The following is a 16,107-nucleotide window of genomic DNA, read 5'->3' as shown; positions in this document are numbered from 1 at the left end:
TTCATGGGATTCTTTTTTTTTTTTTTTGGTGAAGAGGAGGTATTCCGTTGGGTGTTCTTATAAGCATTTCTTAATATAGGCTATTGTGAGAATATTATTTCTGAATCACATTTTTTTCTTGCTTCCTCTAATTCTCAGACAGACTCTCCTTCTATTTTTTAGCCTCATCACCTACCTAAGCTGCATCTGTACCCAAACACAGGCCCAGAAGAGGCATAAATGAACTTGACATTTATTGTCACCTTTAAACAGATACTTAATTACATTTAGCTCAAAAAACAATGCTAAAATGAAATATTATTTACAAGCTTCATTCCAACCCTTATTTATCTAGTCTTTGCTTAATTCTATTAATAATTTAAAAACTCTTTATGATGTACTTATATATGAGATATACAGATTTATATATGTATAGGACCATGTATATATATATGGACACATATTTATATGTATCTATATATGCATATTTATATATACATAAATTTGACTTTGTTAATATCTATACTATTTACATTTGTGGTTTTTTTAAGTAAATATTCTATGACTTTTATAGTACTTGAAAAATTCTCTTCTATATTGGGTATTCTTATATACTATTGGTGGGTGTGTAATACATGTTGAACAGTTTGGCCACATAAGATGTGCATATCTTACTATGAAATTCCATCCTTAGATGAATTACTCTGTCATAGAGAAACTTCTATACATATGTACACAGAGGTATAAACAATAGTATTCATTCCTAATAGCAAGTGCTTGTAATAGTGCGTAACTGGAAACCACCTAAATGCCTTCCAACAGGAGGATGAATAAGTAAATTACAGCACATTCATATAATAGTAGTAAGAATAAATGATCTTTATGTTTCAACATGAATAATATAATGCAGAGGAAAACACAGGCAGAACACTGTTTGCCATAAATCTTGGCAATATTTTTTTTGATCTGTCTCCAAAAGCAAAGGAAATAAAAGCAAAAATAAACAAATGGGACCTAATTAAACTTAAAAGCTTTTGCATAGCAAAGGAAACCATCAACAAAACAAAAAGACAACATAATGAAAGGGAGAAAATATTTGCAAATGATATGACCGATAAGGGGTTAACACTCAACATATATAAACGGCTCATACAACTCAACATCAATATAAAAACAAAACCAAGCAACCTGATTAAAAAATGTGCAGAAGACCTGAACAGACATGTTGCCAAAGAGGAAATGTAGATGGCCAATAGGCACGTGAAAAGATGTTCAACATTGCTAGTCATCAGGGAAATGCAAATCAAAACCACAAGATATCACCTTACACCTTCGGAATGGCTATCATCAAAAAGAACATAAAAAACAAATGTTGGCAACGATGTGGAGAAAAGGAAACCCCTATATACAGTGTTGGTGGGAATGTAAATTGATGCAGCTACTGTGGAAAACAGCATGGAGAGTTCTCAAAAAACTGAAAATGGGGGATTTCCCTGGTGGTGCAGTGGTTAAGAATCCACTTGCCCATGCAGGTTCAAGCCCTGATCCAGGAAGATCCCACATGCCGTGGAGCAACTAAACCCACGTGCCACAGCTACCGAGCCTGCGCTCTAGAGCCCGTGAGCCACAACTACTGAGCTCACGTGCCACAACTACTGAAGCCCGTGCGCCTAGAGCCTGTGCTCTGCAACAAGAGAAGCCACCGCAATGAGAAGCCCACGCACCGCAACAGAGTAGCCCCTGCTCACCGCAACTAGAGAAAGCCGGCGCGCAGCAACGAAGACCCAACACAGCCAAAAATTAAAAAAACAAAAATAAAAAACTGAAAATGGAACTAACATATGACCCAACAATTCCACTCCTGAGTATATATCCAGAAAAAACAAAAACAGTGATTAAAAAAGATATATGCACCCCAGTGTTCATAGCAGCATTACTTACAATTGTCAAGATGTGGAAGCAACCTAAGTATCCATCAACAAATGAATGGATAAAGAAGCCGTGGTATATATATACAGTAGAATGCTACTCAGCCATAAGAAAGAATAAAATTTTGCCATTTGCAACAACATGGATGGACTTGGAGGGTATTATGCTAAGTGAAATAAGTCAGACAGAGAATGACAAATACTGTATGATATCACTTATATGTGGAATCAAAAAAAAAAAAAAACCCATAACAAACTAGTGAATATAACAAAAAAGAAACAGACTCACAGATATAGAGAACAAGCTAGTGGTTACCAGGGGGGAGTGGATGGGGGGAGAGGCAGTACAGAGGCAGGGGATCAAGACATACAAACTATTAAGTATAAAATAAGCTACAAAGATACATGGTACAACACAGGGAATATAGACACCATTTTATAATAACTATAAATGAAGCATAACCTTTAAAAATTGTGAATCACTACATTGCACACCTGTATATAATATTGTACATCAACTATATTTCAATAAAAATTTAACTGATAAAAAATATAATCAAAAATATAATTCTGGGGCTTCCCTGGTGGCGCAGTGGTTGAGAGTCCGCCCGCAGATGCAGGGGACACGGGTTCGTGCCCCGGTCTGGGAAGATCCCACATGCCGCGGAGCGGCTGGGCCCGTGAGCCATGGCCACTGAGCCTGCGCGTCCGGAGCCTGTGCTCCGCAACCGGAGAGGCCACAACAGTGAGAGGCCCGCGTACCGCAAAAAAAAAAAAAAAATTCTGAGCAAAATGCGCTGCAGAAGGATATTTGCAGTATGGTCCCACTTAAAAGTTCTAAATGTGCAAAACAATAATTACTATTGTTTTGGGTTACTTACATACGTAATAAGAGTACAAAACCAGCATGGGAATGATTAAATCCTAAATTCAGGATTGGAATTTCAGGGGGAGCTGGGAAGGAAGTGGAGGGAGGGAATGGGATCCAGGAGGGGCATGCAGTAATTTTAAAGTAAAAATGTTAAAACAGTAGCTTTAATGTTTTATTACTTAAGTTAGTGGTTGATACATGGGTTTCTTGTATGTCTAAAATATTTAATAATGATAATCTTGCTATTAGTTAATAGATAACATATCTAAAGATGTTTTTGGACATAAGATTTTTGGAAAGCAAAGGTATTGATTTCAAATGTTACCCGAACTCTTTCTAATCAAAAAAACGAGTATGTTATGAAAACAGCAACTTAAAGCCACATGAGACGCTGTGATCAAATGTCCCAGGGTAGGACTGCATGGACCATTAGCTAAAGCAACCTCACCTTCATTTTACAAAAGCAATTAGTACATGCTTCAGTCTTCAAAGTGAGCAAGGATTACCTACTCTTAAAAAGTTAATAAAAGCACTTGGCTTTTGACCCTTTGAGCTCAGCTGGTCCAAGATTTGGGTCAGCTTTTTTCCACTGTAATAAAAGTTGCAAAATGTCATTTTCCTAGACTCCTTTTTAAAAGCAGAGACATTACATAAGCTATTGTGATTCAAAAGCATGCACTTTTCTGTAGAGACAAGTGGATAGCTCATGTCATGGTGTTTTATTAATCAGTTAAAATACTATAAGTCTGAGTAGGGAGAAGAATATGGAACAAGGACAGAAAAGCAGGCACACACAGGACAGATCATGCATTCTGAGCTGATTCAGCTCAGGAGCTCACTTTCAGTGCAAATTGGGTAAAGAAATAGAGCAGACAGTCACAAAATCAGCTGGAGTCGGGGGCTGTGTGGGTCGGTGGTGGGATTAATGAGCACGGAAGGCCACGAAGGTTCACTCCGGGAATACTTCACGGGCAAAGTGGGAGTCACGCTCAGGGTCACAGAAACCAAAACATTTTCTGCGAACTGACCTCACTAGAATGGGAACTCGGAATGTGGGTGGTGGTGGCTGAGAAGGTGGGTGCGCCGTTTCGACCCATCAATCCTGGTGGCGTCAGCGGGCGGGGGTTTACCCTCACCTCCCCGTTAAGGCCCTTCCCAGACTCCATTTTCTTATTTTCCTTTCTTTCTTTTTTTTTAAAAAAAATTAAATGTTTATTTTTTCCCCTTTCCCAGTTTATTAACACTTGGCTCTGATATGCCAGCTAATCCTTGGGGTGTGTGCAGAGCGGCCAGTCACAGACTGTTGTTATTGTCTTAAATGGGGCAAAAGGGCATTTACGATAGATTTTCAGGCTCTGCTTTGAAATCATTTTTCTGAGGTTTACCCTCCACGTTTACCTTCAGTTGTGCAATGATTATCCTGTGCCAAAGAGCTCTGGCTGGAAACACAGCCTGGGTTTTAAGTCATCAATTTATATGTATCGCTGAAGGAAGCCTTTCTCTGTTCTTACCCCAGCCAAAAAAGAAGAAGAAAGAATCCACATTATGCACAAGATGTTGTCCATTAAGTTGGAATTCATTACTGAATGTACATTTTATAAATTTACAATATCCTATGTGTAACACTTCCAGTGTTGTTCTCATAGTATTGCTGTCGGTGCCATCTGCACACAAAGGACACAAGGCAAACACTTTGGGTTGTCTTGTCACCCCTCTACATTTTCCACCCGGGTGCTCCTGGCTGCCGGCAAGTTTTGCTGGTGTTTGGTTGCATGTGGTCTATAGCCCCAGCATAAAAGAAAGGGCTTCAGTCTTTCCCTATAACTCAGCAGCACAATATTCTACTCTGTTGGGTTCTGGCTCTTACATAAGCCCTCTGCATAGTTCCAAAAAATCAATAACTCTTAGAATACGAAAATCTACCCACATAAAATAAGACTTGAGAGGCCTGGTATCATACTCACGCCCACATTGCTCTGGGTTTGGTCCCGTCACTCCCTTCTCACCCCCATTGGTCTGTCATCTCATTTGTCCACTCAGGAGCTACACAGGAGTCAACATGCATGTGCTAATTTCATTTGGCTGGAATTCACTAAATGAAATTCTAGCTTCTTGTAATAGCACAAAGGAAAGATGTTTCTATTGCCGTCTGAAAGTTACATGTTCTAACTTGTTTCCATCAGTGAAAAATTATAGTCCAAAGTCTGCCTTATCGGAGTTGAAAAGCAATACATTTGATGGCATCCTTTTCAACCTGAGATGAGGTTCATTTTCAAAAGTTTTACTTTAAATATAGCATATTGTAAAGGTATATTAGGAATGTCCTTACTCATCTGGTTTAGTTCTCTTTTTTTTTGCCAGATGTTTATGTTGGTGAGAAACCAGTAACACCGTCTAGACCTCTAGGATATAGTAATCAAGCACGAATGGAAAACATTCAGAGGTCACACTTCAATCTGGACCTACAACATCCTGCTATTCAAAACCAGATTAGAGATGATGGCTCATGATAAACGGAACCACACTGAATGCTGAGTCAGTGATTTGAGGGTTGTCTGTGAAAAACTAAATATGTCACAAAAAATCTGAAAGATAAAACAAAGTCTAGACATCATTAAACGAGCTGAACCCCTGCCTCCACTCCAAGTTGTCAACAACCAGATGCTACATTGTGACTTTTACATCAGCATCCTGTAAATCAGGAATCCTTAATCTTTTATGAAGAGAGGTTCCCTGAAGTCATGGCTTCCTGAGGGTGTGTGTGTGTGTGTGTGTGTGTGTGTGCGTACAACTGCCTAGACGTGTTCATATTAATAATAAATCCTCTAAGAGACAGAGAGGGAAGAGAGAGAAAAGTGATTTGTGGTGTTAGGATATTCAGAGATCACCAAGCGAGATTTTCAGCAAGCAATAATATGCCATGGTTTTTTTTGCTATATCCTGATGATTTCCATTGTCTAGAAGTTGTTAATTTGTGTTTTATTAATAGTGTTTCAGTTCTTGACTGAAATAGTTTACTGATTGGAGATTCCTGCAGGAGAGGATCAAAACTGACACCCCTCTGTCAGGATACTGAGTTCAACCCCAAGATATTTTTACTGTCAAATCATGAGGAGACTGGGTCAGTATCTCAGCAAGTCATAAAAATGACCTTCTGCTCTCTCCATTTCCTGGCTGCCACTCTCAAGCGCTTATTGAACTTTCAACCTGGAACACATCTGTGTTATACTGAATGCAAGATGTGGGTCAATAACTGTCTCAAAAAAAGGCAAACCTTACCACTTCCTAGCCTATACTGGAGTAAAATCATGATGGAGTACTTAATGCTTTTATTTTTATTCACTGGAGGAAGCAACCAGGTGAAATCAGTCCAGTTACTAGTGTGAGAATTTTTTCAAATATTGAGAAACATCCAAATAACTTACCTGGCTGAACATACCAACGCTAATGTGAAAAAAAATTTCAATATGTAATCCCTGTATTTACCACCCTCCTGGCGTACACACATACACACACACACACACACACACACACACACACCCTATTAATGTCACATCCTCATAGTGACACAGAGGATCTTCTCTGCAATGATTCAAATGTTTTCATTTCCGTATGCAATAATGAGAAGGTGATAATTATGACTTGAAAAGTTAGTTATGTCAAGGAAATTTTCACTTATAAATAATGTTCATTGGGATACAAATGAGCATGACCATCAAAGTACAGAAAAACCAGTAATGATGAAATAGTGTGGATATCCTTTGTTATAATGAACTTGGGTCAGCAGTCAGTTCCTGCTGAAGAGAGGAGAGAGGGAGGGGGAGGAGGGAGGGAGGGAGGGAGAAAGGTAAAGAGGAAGGGAGGGAAGAATAAAGGAGGGAAGGAAGGAGGGGGGACAGACACTGATTGGCTCAGCAAGTACCTTAGGGTATCTGTCACGCCATGCCTTAGAGGCTAGTTTTCTCTGTAGGTTACTTTTTTCCTGCCAAATAGACTCTAGACTACTGAAGTTCAGAGACAGTTTTTAATTTCTCTCTCTTTTCTACCACATAGCATTATACTCAGTGCACAATCAGTATTAGCTCATTTGTAGTTAGTACAAGGTTATGCCCGTCCAATATAAAACCCCCTGTTACCTTCGCTTCAGTGGATGCTGTCTGCCTTCTTGATTGTACAGTGTCTGAGCCACGTCTCACGTTTTCTGTTTCTAAGGACCCTTATTTGAAAATGAAATGATCAACCTTAAAAACTTCCCTGCTTTCTTTCATCCTTTGGCCTCTCTACCTAGGAACAGTAAGATGCCACAATTAACTAGATTCTTTGGAATATATTAGTGAAGTCACTTCTAAGAAAAACAAGGCCATGATACACGAACATACTGTCAGTATTCAAAACATGCTTTAATTAAAATGTGGAAGCCGATAAAAGAAGTACTAATACAAATTCATATCTTCTTTGGTGATTTTCTCATTGATTTAATTAACCTTTGCATTCAGTAGATAATTGATTTTCAAACTACTGAAAGCAATCTAGAATGTCACTGATCTGAAATGAACTAGAATTTTTTGAGATCATTTTATATATATGAAAATATAGAATTGCTTCACTATGATTGAATACTTAATCCTCAAATTCTACTAACTCAAGTATTTTCCTGCTCAGAGTGTGACAGAACCTTAGTGACTGGTAAACATTTAAGAATATAATAATTATGCCATATTTTTTAAATATGGCATAATGGTGTAATAATTATGTCATAGTTTTAATAACTCATCTATCATTATTTTTCTTTTTTAAAAAAATCCAAAATAGAAATATCTCTCAAAGTCATTATGGGCAGAAAAGATGTCCTTACTTCCAGATTGGTTCCATAAGAAATTCTGTGAAATAACAAAAGACTTAGGACAATCTATTTCAGGTCTATAGCCCATGTATATTGAGATCTGAAACCTATCTTGTCAATAAATGAAACTATTTAAAGCACAATCTCCAACTTTAGTTCATTCTGATTTCTGAATCAGTCATAAAAAGCCACCTGTTTTAGAGAGTAACATATTTTAAACTTTAGTACACTTCAGCTCTGTAGAAGGGTCAGTATCTCATCTTAAAAAATCGATTAAAGATATGACCTCATAGCACTTTGGGAGTAACAAGTTTTTGTCCCATAAAGAGAATGGCCAGTTCTTTAGGAAAGATGCACTCATTTGTCTGATCCTTCTTTGCAGAGAGGGTCTCCCTGGCTCCACGGGGGCACCCACCGATGGTCTGATTTATTGATTTATGTTTACAGATTGCTCTGCTCATGAGAGGAGCTGGGCCCACAGGGATGCGCAGAGCAGTTTGAACGTGTTTCTCAACCTTTATGCTCATGTCCCGTCCCTCCCACCCACCCATGATTTCTCTATCTTCAGCATTTTGTACGATGCAGTTTGCACTATGAAAACAATAAATCAATCGTGTATATTTTTAAAAGCTACAGGTGCTCTTTCCATCACTGCCCCTTCCAAGTGTGTCTTTTCTCATGCTCCCCGAGAGTCACCGGTTTAAAGATCAAATCAGTGACGAGCTTCACACTCCCCTCAGCGTCCAAGAGACACTATATAGTTCTTCCTTAATAACATGGGGTTCACATTGCCAAGCTGGGCCCCTCTTAAATTCAAAGGTAGAATTCAGATGTCATCTTCATGGCTGGCAGTTAAGGACTGTGTCTCTCTTGTTTGTCCTTTGGTGCCTAGCACAGTGTTTTGTGTACGATAGGTTCTCAATAAATATTTGTGAGATTAATTAATAATTATGGGCAGATCTGGATGTTACTGAGCTTTGTCCATGGACACCCACTAATGGATTTTTAAGGTATTGTCAAAAAATACCCTAGCTTAAATGGGGATAAAAATATTAGTCTATACCTCTCAGGATTATTTTGAAGATTTAATGGGAAAATGCCTTTAGAGCTCTCAGCACAGATTCTGGCACTTAGTAGGCAATCAAATGACAACTTAATTATTGTTGTGATATTACTTGTCATAAAGAATGCATCCAATGATAATAACCACCTATGGCTGGGTGTCACGTTTAGTTCATATTACAAAAATAATTTAGTTTGTATTAGCTGCTTAGTCTTCGGCTGTGCCTGAGAAAAGCAACAGTAGCACTATAGTTGTGAGTCTGATTATTAAAGGGATGTGTAACTTTGGTTTCCTTCCATGGTTAGGTCTTCATCGATAATTCCAACCAAATGCTTCAAAAAGATCAGTGGTTGTTCACAAGCAATGTGGGAAGAGCACAGGGGGATCAATGCAACCCCATCATCATCACAAATAAACGGCTCCAACACACGCCTTCTGGACAGCACATCCTCTTTCTTCAAGAATGGCAGATTATTATTAACTGATGGGAACCCGAAATGGAAAAACACATACAATGGCAAGCGTTAACTTCAACCTACTCCTTAATCATTTCTCTGGAATGGAGACCTTCCAGTGGGATGTTCTTTTTCATCCAGTTTTGGCTTCATGATATAGCTTCTGATGCTTAGGCAGACCTGTGACTCATATATCTCTCCTATTAAGCCTTTGGCTCTGGACACATCCCATTTGTGTAGTTACAATGACCTTTGGCAAACTATGCAGGCTGTTCCTACATACTATTTTAAATGAGGCAAGTGACAGAGGTTTTGCTCCAGAAACAGAGGCATGCGAAGTGTCCCTTCAAGTGGCAGCCTTGATGTCGAACATTTTTCCCACCCCAGAGCTGGGTTACATGCTTGAAATCTCACCTCTGGTACAGCTGCTCTTTCCCATGTTTGCCTATATCTACATAGCAATTTTCAAAGCAGGTTCCAACTCGCTTGGGAAGACTCGCAGATATTGCACACCTAGCCTGACACAGTCACACGCAAGGACTGCTTCCCTCATCAGTGTGCGAAAACAGTTATTCTCTAGTCACTTCAGTTTGGACTTCAACACGGTCTGCACAAAAGTCACCTTCATTAGATTCTTCTTCGTTTTGCTCCTCAGGTACAGAAGTAAATCCCATTTCCATTGAAATGTTACCTTCTCTTTTCATTGTTTTGGACTTGTTGAACTACTTTTGCCCAAAAGGCTTAGGCAAATTATAGGAGTGTCACACTATGGTGGCGAAGCCTCCTTGCAAGCAGGGCATAAGGAAAAGAGAAGTTATTCCAACCAAAACTGATGGAGGGTTTACTTACGCCAATGACTTCTCTGAGCACTTTGCATAGTGGCTCATATGATCCTTAAAATAATTTCATGACACAGGTGCTATTTTCATCCCTTTTATAATTGGTGAGGAACAGACTTGCCCAAAGTTACCCAGTACAAGAACCAGGATTCAAACCCAGTCTGATGTCACTGCCAGCTTCTCTCAGCCACTATAGTATATTTCCTCTCATCAAAGCTGGCCTCAACATCAACATGCTTCTCTTTTTATTAAACAGTCACATCTAATTTAATACATGCTCATATCCACCCTCCAGAAATGTGGCCGTGTCTCATGAAACATCATTAATGGTTGTCTCTCAGGCCCTTCGAAGTGTTCTATCGTGTTGCATTCTTCTAGAGAAGTCTTTGTTTACTGGAGGAGCCTGCATATTTTGAGGCATACATCACTCTTGGTTAAAAGGCATTCTATTTGCCCTTACTTGCTTTTCATGGTGAACCAATGAGCAGAAAACAGTTCACAGGAGTCAGGGTTTGTGGTTGCCTGTCATGGGAAATGGGCCAGGATTCTTGATGCCCTACTGAATTCGGAGCCAATATACCACACAGTATGTTAAGTATTCTTTTTGCTGGTGAACTGGAGAGCTGGTCAGCTGAAACGTAAACATCTATTTCACAAAAGACAGAAGATGCTGAACATCCGACAAAATACGCCTGGGAGTAGGGGTGGGAGGAGGGTCCAATCTAACGTATATACTCGAAGCATTTATTTTATATCCATTGAGATTCCATTGAATCTCATCTGGATTGAGACTGGTCTAAATTTTCCTAACTTCTTCATAGGCAATTCAGTTTCTCCTCCTTCTCTTCAATGTTTAGCAATGGAACTAGTGACATGTGTTCATAACATGTTGGGATGTTTAGAGTTTTTTCTCCTTATGTTTCCCTAACAGAGAGAATAGATTGAATACTTTTTTAAAAAATCAGTGTTTTAAAAAACAACACTACAGAAGTTGTTCTTACCTTATTAGATGTTTTAAAATAAGAACTAATATTTAATTTATTTTTGGTTTATTTATTCATTCCACTTTCCAAATTGATGAAAGCTACATGTGTCTTCTGGCATTTGCCGTACTTTCAGTCTCTCTCTGTCTTTCTCATCTGAATTTTAGTTTCTTTCCTTTTTCCTTAGAGGCAGTCCTATTGGTGCATCAGTCCAAACCTGTTTGTGGAGCTTTGTCAAATATACATCAAAGAATTCCAGCCATCTCATGTATGACAGCCCAGCATCTCAGGCTATAAGAATTTTTGACCATAAGTATTTGAAAGCCACAGTAAGTATTAAGCAGGGATTTTTAATTTAGGGTCTATGGATAGATTTCAAGGCGTCCATGAACTTGGAGGAGGAAAAATTACATTTTTATTGTCACTAAACTTTAATTGAAAGGAAGCATTTCTTCCAATTATGAATGTTGACAAACTGCCATCCCTGCACACACAATGGAACTACTAGCTGTCCTGTGACTTTGTCACCAATAGAAATTCGACTTTTCCAAATCACATCACAGTTGTTGCAGATATCACAAAATCTCATTTACATTCATCTCTCCTCCACAGTTATGGTAGTTGTCAAACCCATTCCAGAACATACATGATTGCAGTTTTTCTCTCCACAGATGTTCATGGGACGCTGCAGGCCCCATTCAGCCACTAAACAGGAAAGCTGAAGATCTGCATGTTGGTCACCTAGATATGGATGTTGTTCCCAAGGATTTCCTCTCTATAATGGTTGGTGACAAGGAGACGAATCAAAGATGACTGTTGAGTTTAATGCTATTAATTATAGCTGCAGTAACAATCGGCATGCTGGTATCTTTAAAAAACATCAAATTGACATTTACTTCCCTATATTTTGAACACATTATCCTGTTACAGAATTCATTCATCTTATATTGCCATATCAGAAAATTTTGAACCCCTTGATCACCATATTTTGTTCTAATTGGTTTCTGCTATAATTCTATATATTTTATTTATATATTAAAAATACTTTTCTGAGAAGTGGTTCATATGCTTCACCAGAATGCTAAAGAGATCCACTGGCACAAAAAAGGTGAAGAAGTCCTATATGAAAGGATTAAGGGGTGACAGGTTTTCAGGAATAAAATACTCCCTGGAGCCAAGATGTCCTTGTGCCCAAGGGAAGGAGCAGAAGGACACAGCAGACACGTAAGAAAGATGCACAGTTTGCCCAGAGGATGGTTGTCGGCCCCATCTGTCACCCACTGTTAACCTCAAAGTTCTTATTCCCTGAAAACACAGTGCCATCCTATGATTTAGGAATAATGGTTGTAGAGGGAACAGGAGTAAGGGAACCCCTGTGGGCTGTGGGTGAGCAGAGCATAACGATTACATATAAAGGAAGATGCAATTAAGACCGACTGTTCCATCACTGCTCATGACTAGAAGGCCTTTCCCTAGCAGGAGTTCTGTATTTTGTTTATATAAGACTGTGGATCCTTAAAAATAACAGACGGAATCCTTGTTTTATACATAAGGAAGTTTAAGGCAAGCAGAGGTAATGATGGTTTGCGTACATAACACCATTTGGGGTAGAAGAACTGGGAACTTCTAAGTTATGTAGGGTGTGGGTGTGTGTGGGTGTGTGTGTGTGAAAGAGAGAGAGAGACAGAGAAAAATAGAGAGCTAAATTGATTGAGAGAGAAAGTACCTAACAAGGAAACAAAACTTTGTCCCGTGGCCAAACAGTCAGGTCAGGTAAAAAACCTCTGAAAGAAACTGAAATCTCAGGTTAGTTTTTCAGAAACTTGGTGAAAGTCATCAAGGTAACAATCATCATGGAAATAACATTCCAGGTACTATGAACAGAAGTATTTCCCTCCAGACGCTTCCAAACATGTTTTACCTGTCATCTCGTTAATTTCCCAACATAAGAGCAGCAGGAGGTTTGGACTTTCTACTTCTCTCCATCCTGCAAGAGTGGTGTGATGTAAAATAAAGACTGGATCTGATGTTTAGAGAAGTGGCTTTTCGTGGATAATTAACAGCTAATACTTAGCCTTTGGCCAGTGAGAGGGTGGGGTGCAGAGGAGAAGTTTGAGGGAAAGGATAGAAGTGAGTGGTCTTGAGGTCTGGATGTGCACCAGATGGGTCTCCACTTGATTGAGCTATGAGCCTAGGATAAGAGAGAAGACAGAAAGAGTCCAAGGCCCCAGTAATCAGAGGCAGTTGTGGTAGCCAAAGTCCTTTCTTTTCAAGTATTATGTCTGGATATTCTACTGTGTGAATCACCAAAGAAGTCACGTTTGTCTTAGAGAAACCTGAAAATAACAAAGAATTTCTTCCTTCAGTGCACCTGAAGCAAAAGTCCTACTTGCTGTTAGAGCTGGGGAAATGTTTAATTTTTCATCACATGTAAAAAGTAACTATTTTTCTCTAAGTGGTCTTCATTCCATGCTATATTTTGGACTCCATACAGACCCTTAATATATAACAGATAACTGACTAGGCAGAGACAGCGACTTTCCAGGGATAGTATCTTTTTATTTTTTAAAGAGGTCAACAGCTGTCAAAAGCTCTTCATTTATGAAAATTTAAGAGGAGGTCTGGGAAGCAAGACTGAATCAACCTGAGTCTCAAATCGAAACACCAAGCTACAATAAGATATTTTTGTGTTATCTTTAATAAGGCATTATTTGTGGAATCTTTCCATTTGGGACGAAGGATTTGTCAAGAAAAACAACAGTGAAGCAACAATTTTTATTTTTTGTCCAAGCCTCAACCAATTACAGTCATAAATTTTATACTCTCAAATCTTATGTCTTAATCTTCCTCTGGCCAACTGGAAATTGCTATCACTTAAATCTACCTTAAAACGCACTTATTGTAAAGTTGAATTTCTTTAAGGTATCACATTTTACTCTATAGCCATAATAAAATGATTAACTTTAAAATATTTTACTCTCTCCCCTACCTTATGGTAGACTTGACATTGTTTACTGTCTCCCAGTCCTGGGCAATAGGGTTTAGTTTAAGAAAGAGAAAGATATTCATGAGCATTTGGGACAAGTTTATAGCCTACAAAGATATGTTATCTTCCTAATCTGCTTTATCACAATCACAAACCTTAACTTTCACCTCTTCAAGTCATGTCAGGACAATTAGGTCAAAGTCAAAGGGCCTTTTATCAAGAACACACAGTACAGAAATCTGGACTGACACTTGGAGGCCACATCTGATATTTTTAACCATTCAGAACTTCATTCAATATATGGAAAAACAACTGGATTAACTAAGAAGGTTAAGAAAACACAATCTTTGACCCATCTATGCAAATGACATAAGTACACAGACTTAGCAAACAAGAAGGAGCCATTAAACACTACTGGGATACCTTCCCTGGATTCGGAGAGGTATTTTTTTGTTGTTGCCAGATGCTATTCTTTTAATCAAGAAGAATCAAGAAGAAGTTCCCTTCTCCTTAATGTACCCTTTCAAACAGTCTGCCACTTGGTGGCTGTCACATGAGCCCTAGAACGTTTGAACTGCACACTATATTTATGTTTTATTATATTTCAAACGCCTGCCTCTAGCATACCTGACACCCTCTTGGACCTCAGAGCAGCCCCGGGCTGCCAGAGGAAATACCAGCAGGCTTTCACCAGGCAGGGCACATTACTTCCCTGCCACTCAGCCTCCCAGGCCCCTCTCCTGCTCGCGCCAGGCCACCTCCGCCAGACGAGCTCCACAGCCGACCCTCACCAGCCGAACAGACCTCGGTGCTTCTGCGCCTGGGGTTGTTCATCACCACTGATTTCCTGACATTTCAAAGGACCTTGCTTTTCTTTTCAAGGTTAAAAAAAAAAAAAAAAACACCCCACAAAACCTCTCATAAAACCTTATCTAGAAATAACAAGACCAGAAATCAGAGAGGCATTGGAGTTAAAAAACAAAAACAAAAACAAAAAACAAACCCACTCCAGAAACGTTAAACCCCAGAACAAGGGAGATTGAAATCATTGCCGTGACAGTGATGAACTTTATCCAGCTGATGAGATCATGAATTATCCGAGTTAATAACTGTGCCTGTGTATTTCATTGTTTTGCTTTTCAAACCTCTCGTCCTCACCCTCCGCCCTTCACCCCTCACCTGCCAGCCGTCTGTCTCGGGTGTTTTTCCAAATGACATCCAGGGCTCTGGCCGTGGAGTCTCGGATGTGATCACTGAAGGACCTCCGGAGAGGGGCTCTCAGGTGCCGCGCCATCACGTTGGCCTCGGGGTCCCCCATCCGCCGCAGCTGCAGAGGACTTCAGCGCAGCTTTGGCGCAGCGACCATACCTCGGGGCCGCTCCTGCGGAGGTCCCTCCCCGGCTGCGGGCTGTCGCCGTGCCAGGCGGCCGGGCTGCGTGCGCGCCGGGCCCGGGGGCGAGCGAGCCGCGCGCGAGCCCCGCGCCCTCAGGAGCCCGGCATTGCGGCTGGGCTCGCGCAGCTGCCCAGGGAGCGCCGACTGCAGGCGGCCGCCTGGCCGGCCGCCAGGCCCGCGCGGCGGCCACATCTGGAAAGGCTTACAAATGAGCCCACGACACCCTCGCGCAGCTCTCGAGCTGCCTTCGTGGCTGTCTAGATGCTTCTCGCTTCCTGTGTAATCCAGTAACTTGACTTGGTCGAGCTCGGCTGATGCTCTAGTCAATAACGTGTCCCCCTGCCCTGGCAAGCCAGGTCCCCTTGCAGTTTTGAAGGAAAGGCCGGGCAGGAGGCAGAAAAGGGAGGGAGCGGGAGGAGGGGTGGCAGGTAGGGTTCTCTTCCATTTTCAAGGATAATTCTCACTCACATTTATGTTTTTATCAACTCACTTGTGTTTTTAGATTGGGCTGTTTACGGGACAAAGTCCAACCTTCAGTCGTGCTTGTGGGAAGGAGACAGGCTGTAATGAACGTTCTTCACATTGGTATGGATTCCGGTTAGCAAGCAGACACCTGCGTTTTAAACTGAATATTGACCAGCTCCTCATGATTCCCCTCTAACTATACTTCTACTTACATTCGATGGTTTCATCAGATAATTCTAAATAAGGATCAGATGTCCCTTGATTTTGTGAATCTTTGGGTTCACAGTAAGCAAACTTCATCA

The 16,107-nt window shown here is 40.2% G+C and overlaps 1 protein-coding gene across 4 annotated transcripts in view; it reads right to left on the bottom strand.

Moving 5' to 3' along the window:
* DLC1 (DLC1 Rho GTPase activating protein) overlaps positions 1-16,107 on the bottom strand; it is a 496,355-nt gene that overhangs the window by 164,942 nt on the left and 315,306 nt on the right. The window contains exon 1 of one of the 4 annotated variants that reach the window (XM_067022639.1): positions 15,127-15,486. The exons of the other annotated variants lie outside the window; for them this stretch is intronic. Within the exon in view, the coding sequence (XP_066878740.1) occupies positions 15,127-15,265 (139 nt within the window). The 5' untranslated portion in view covers positions 15,266-15,486. Of the gene's footprint in view, positions 1-15,126; positions 15,487-16,107 lie in introns of those variants that run through there. 4 annotated transcript variants of the gene reach the window in all.

Source organism: Kogia breviceps, chromosome 20, assembly GCF_026419965.1.
Source record: "Kogia breviceps isolate mKogBre1 chromosome 20, mKogBre1 haplotype 1, whole genome shotgun sequence".
In the NCBI taxonomy this organism is placed as follows: Eukaryota; Metazoa; Chordata; class Mammalia; order Artiodactyla; family Physeteridae; genus Kogia; species Kogia breviceps.
The sequence above is the reverse complement of the archived record's forward strand: the minus strand, read 5'-3'. Positions and strand labels throughout refer to the sequence as shown.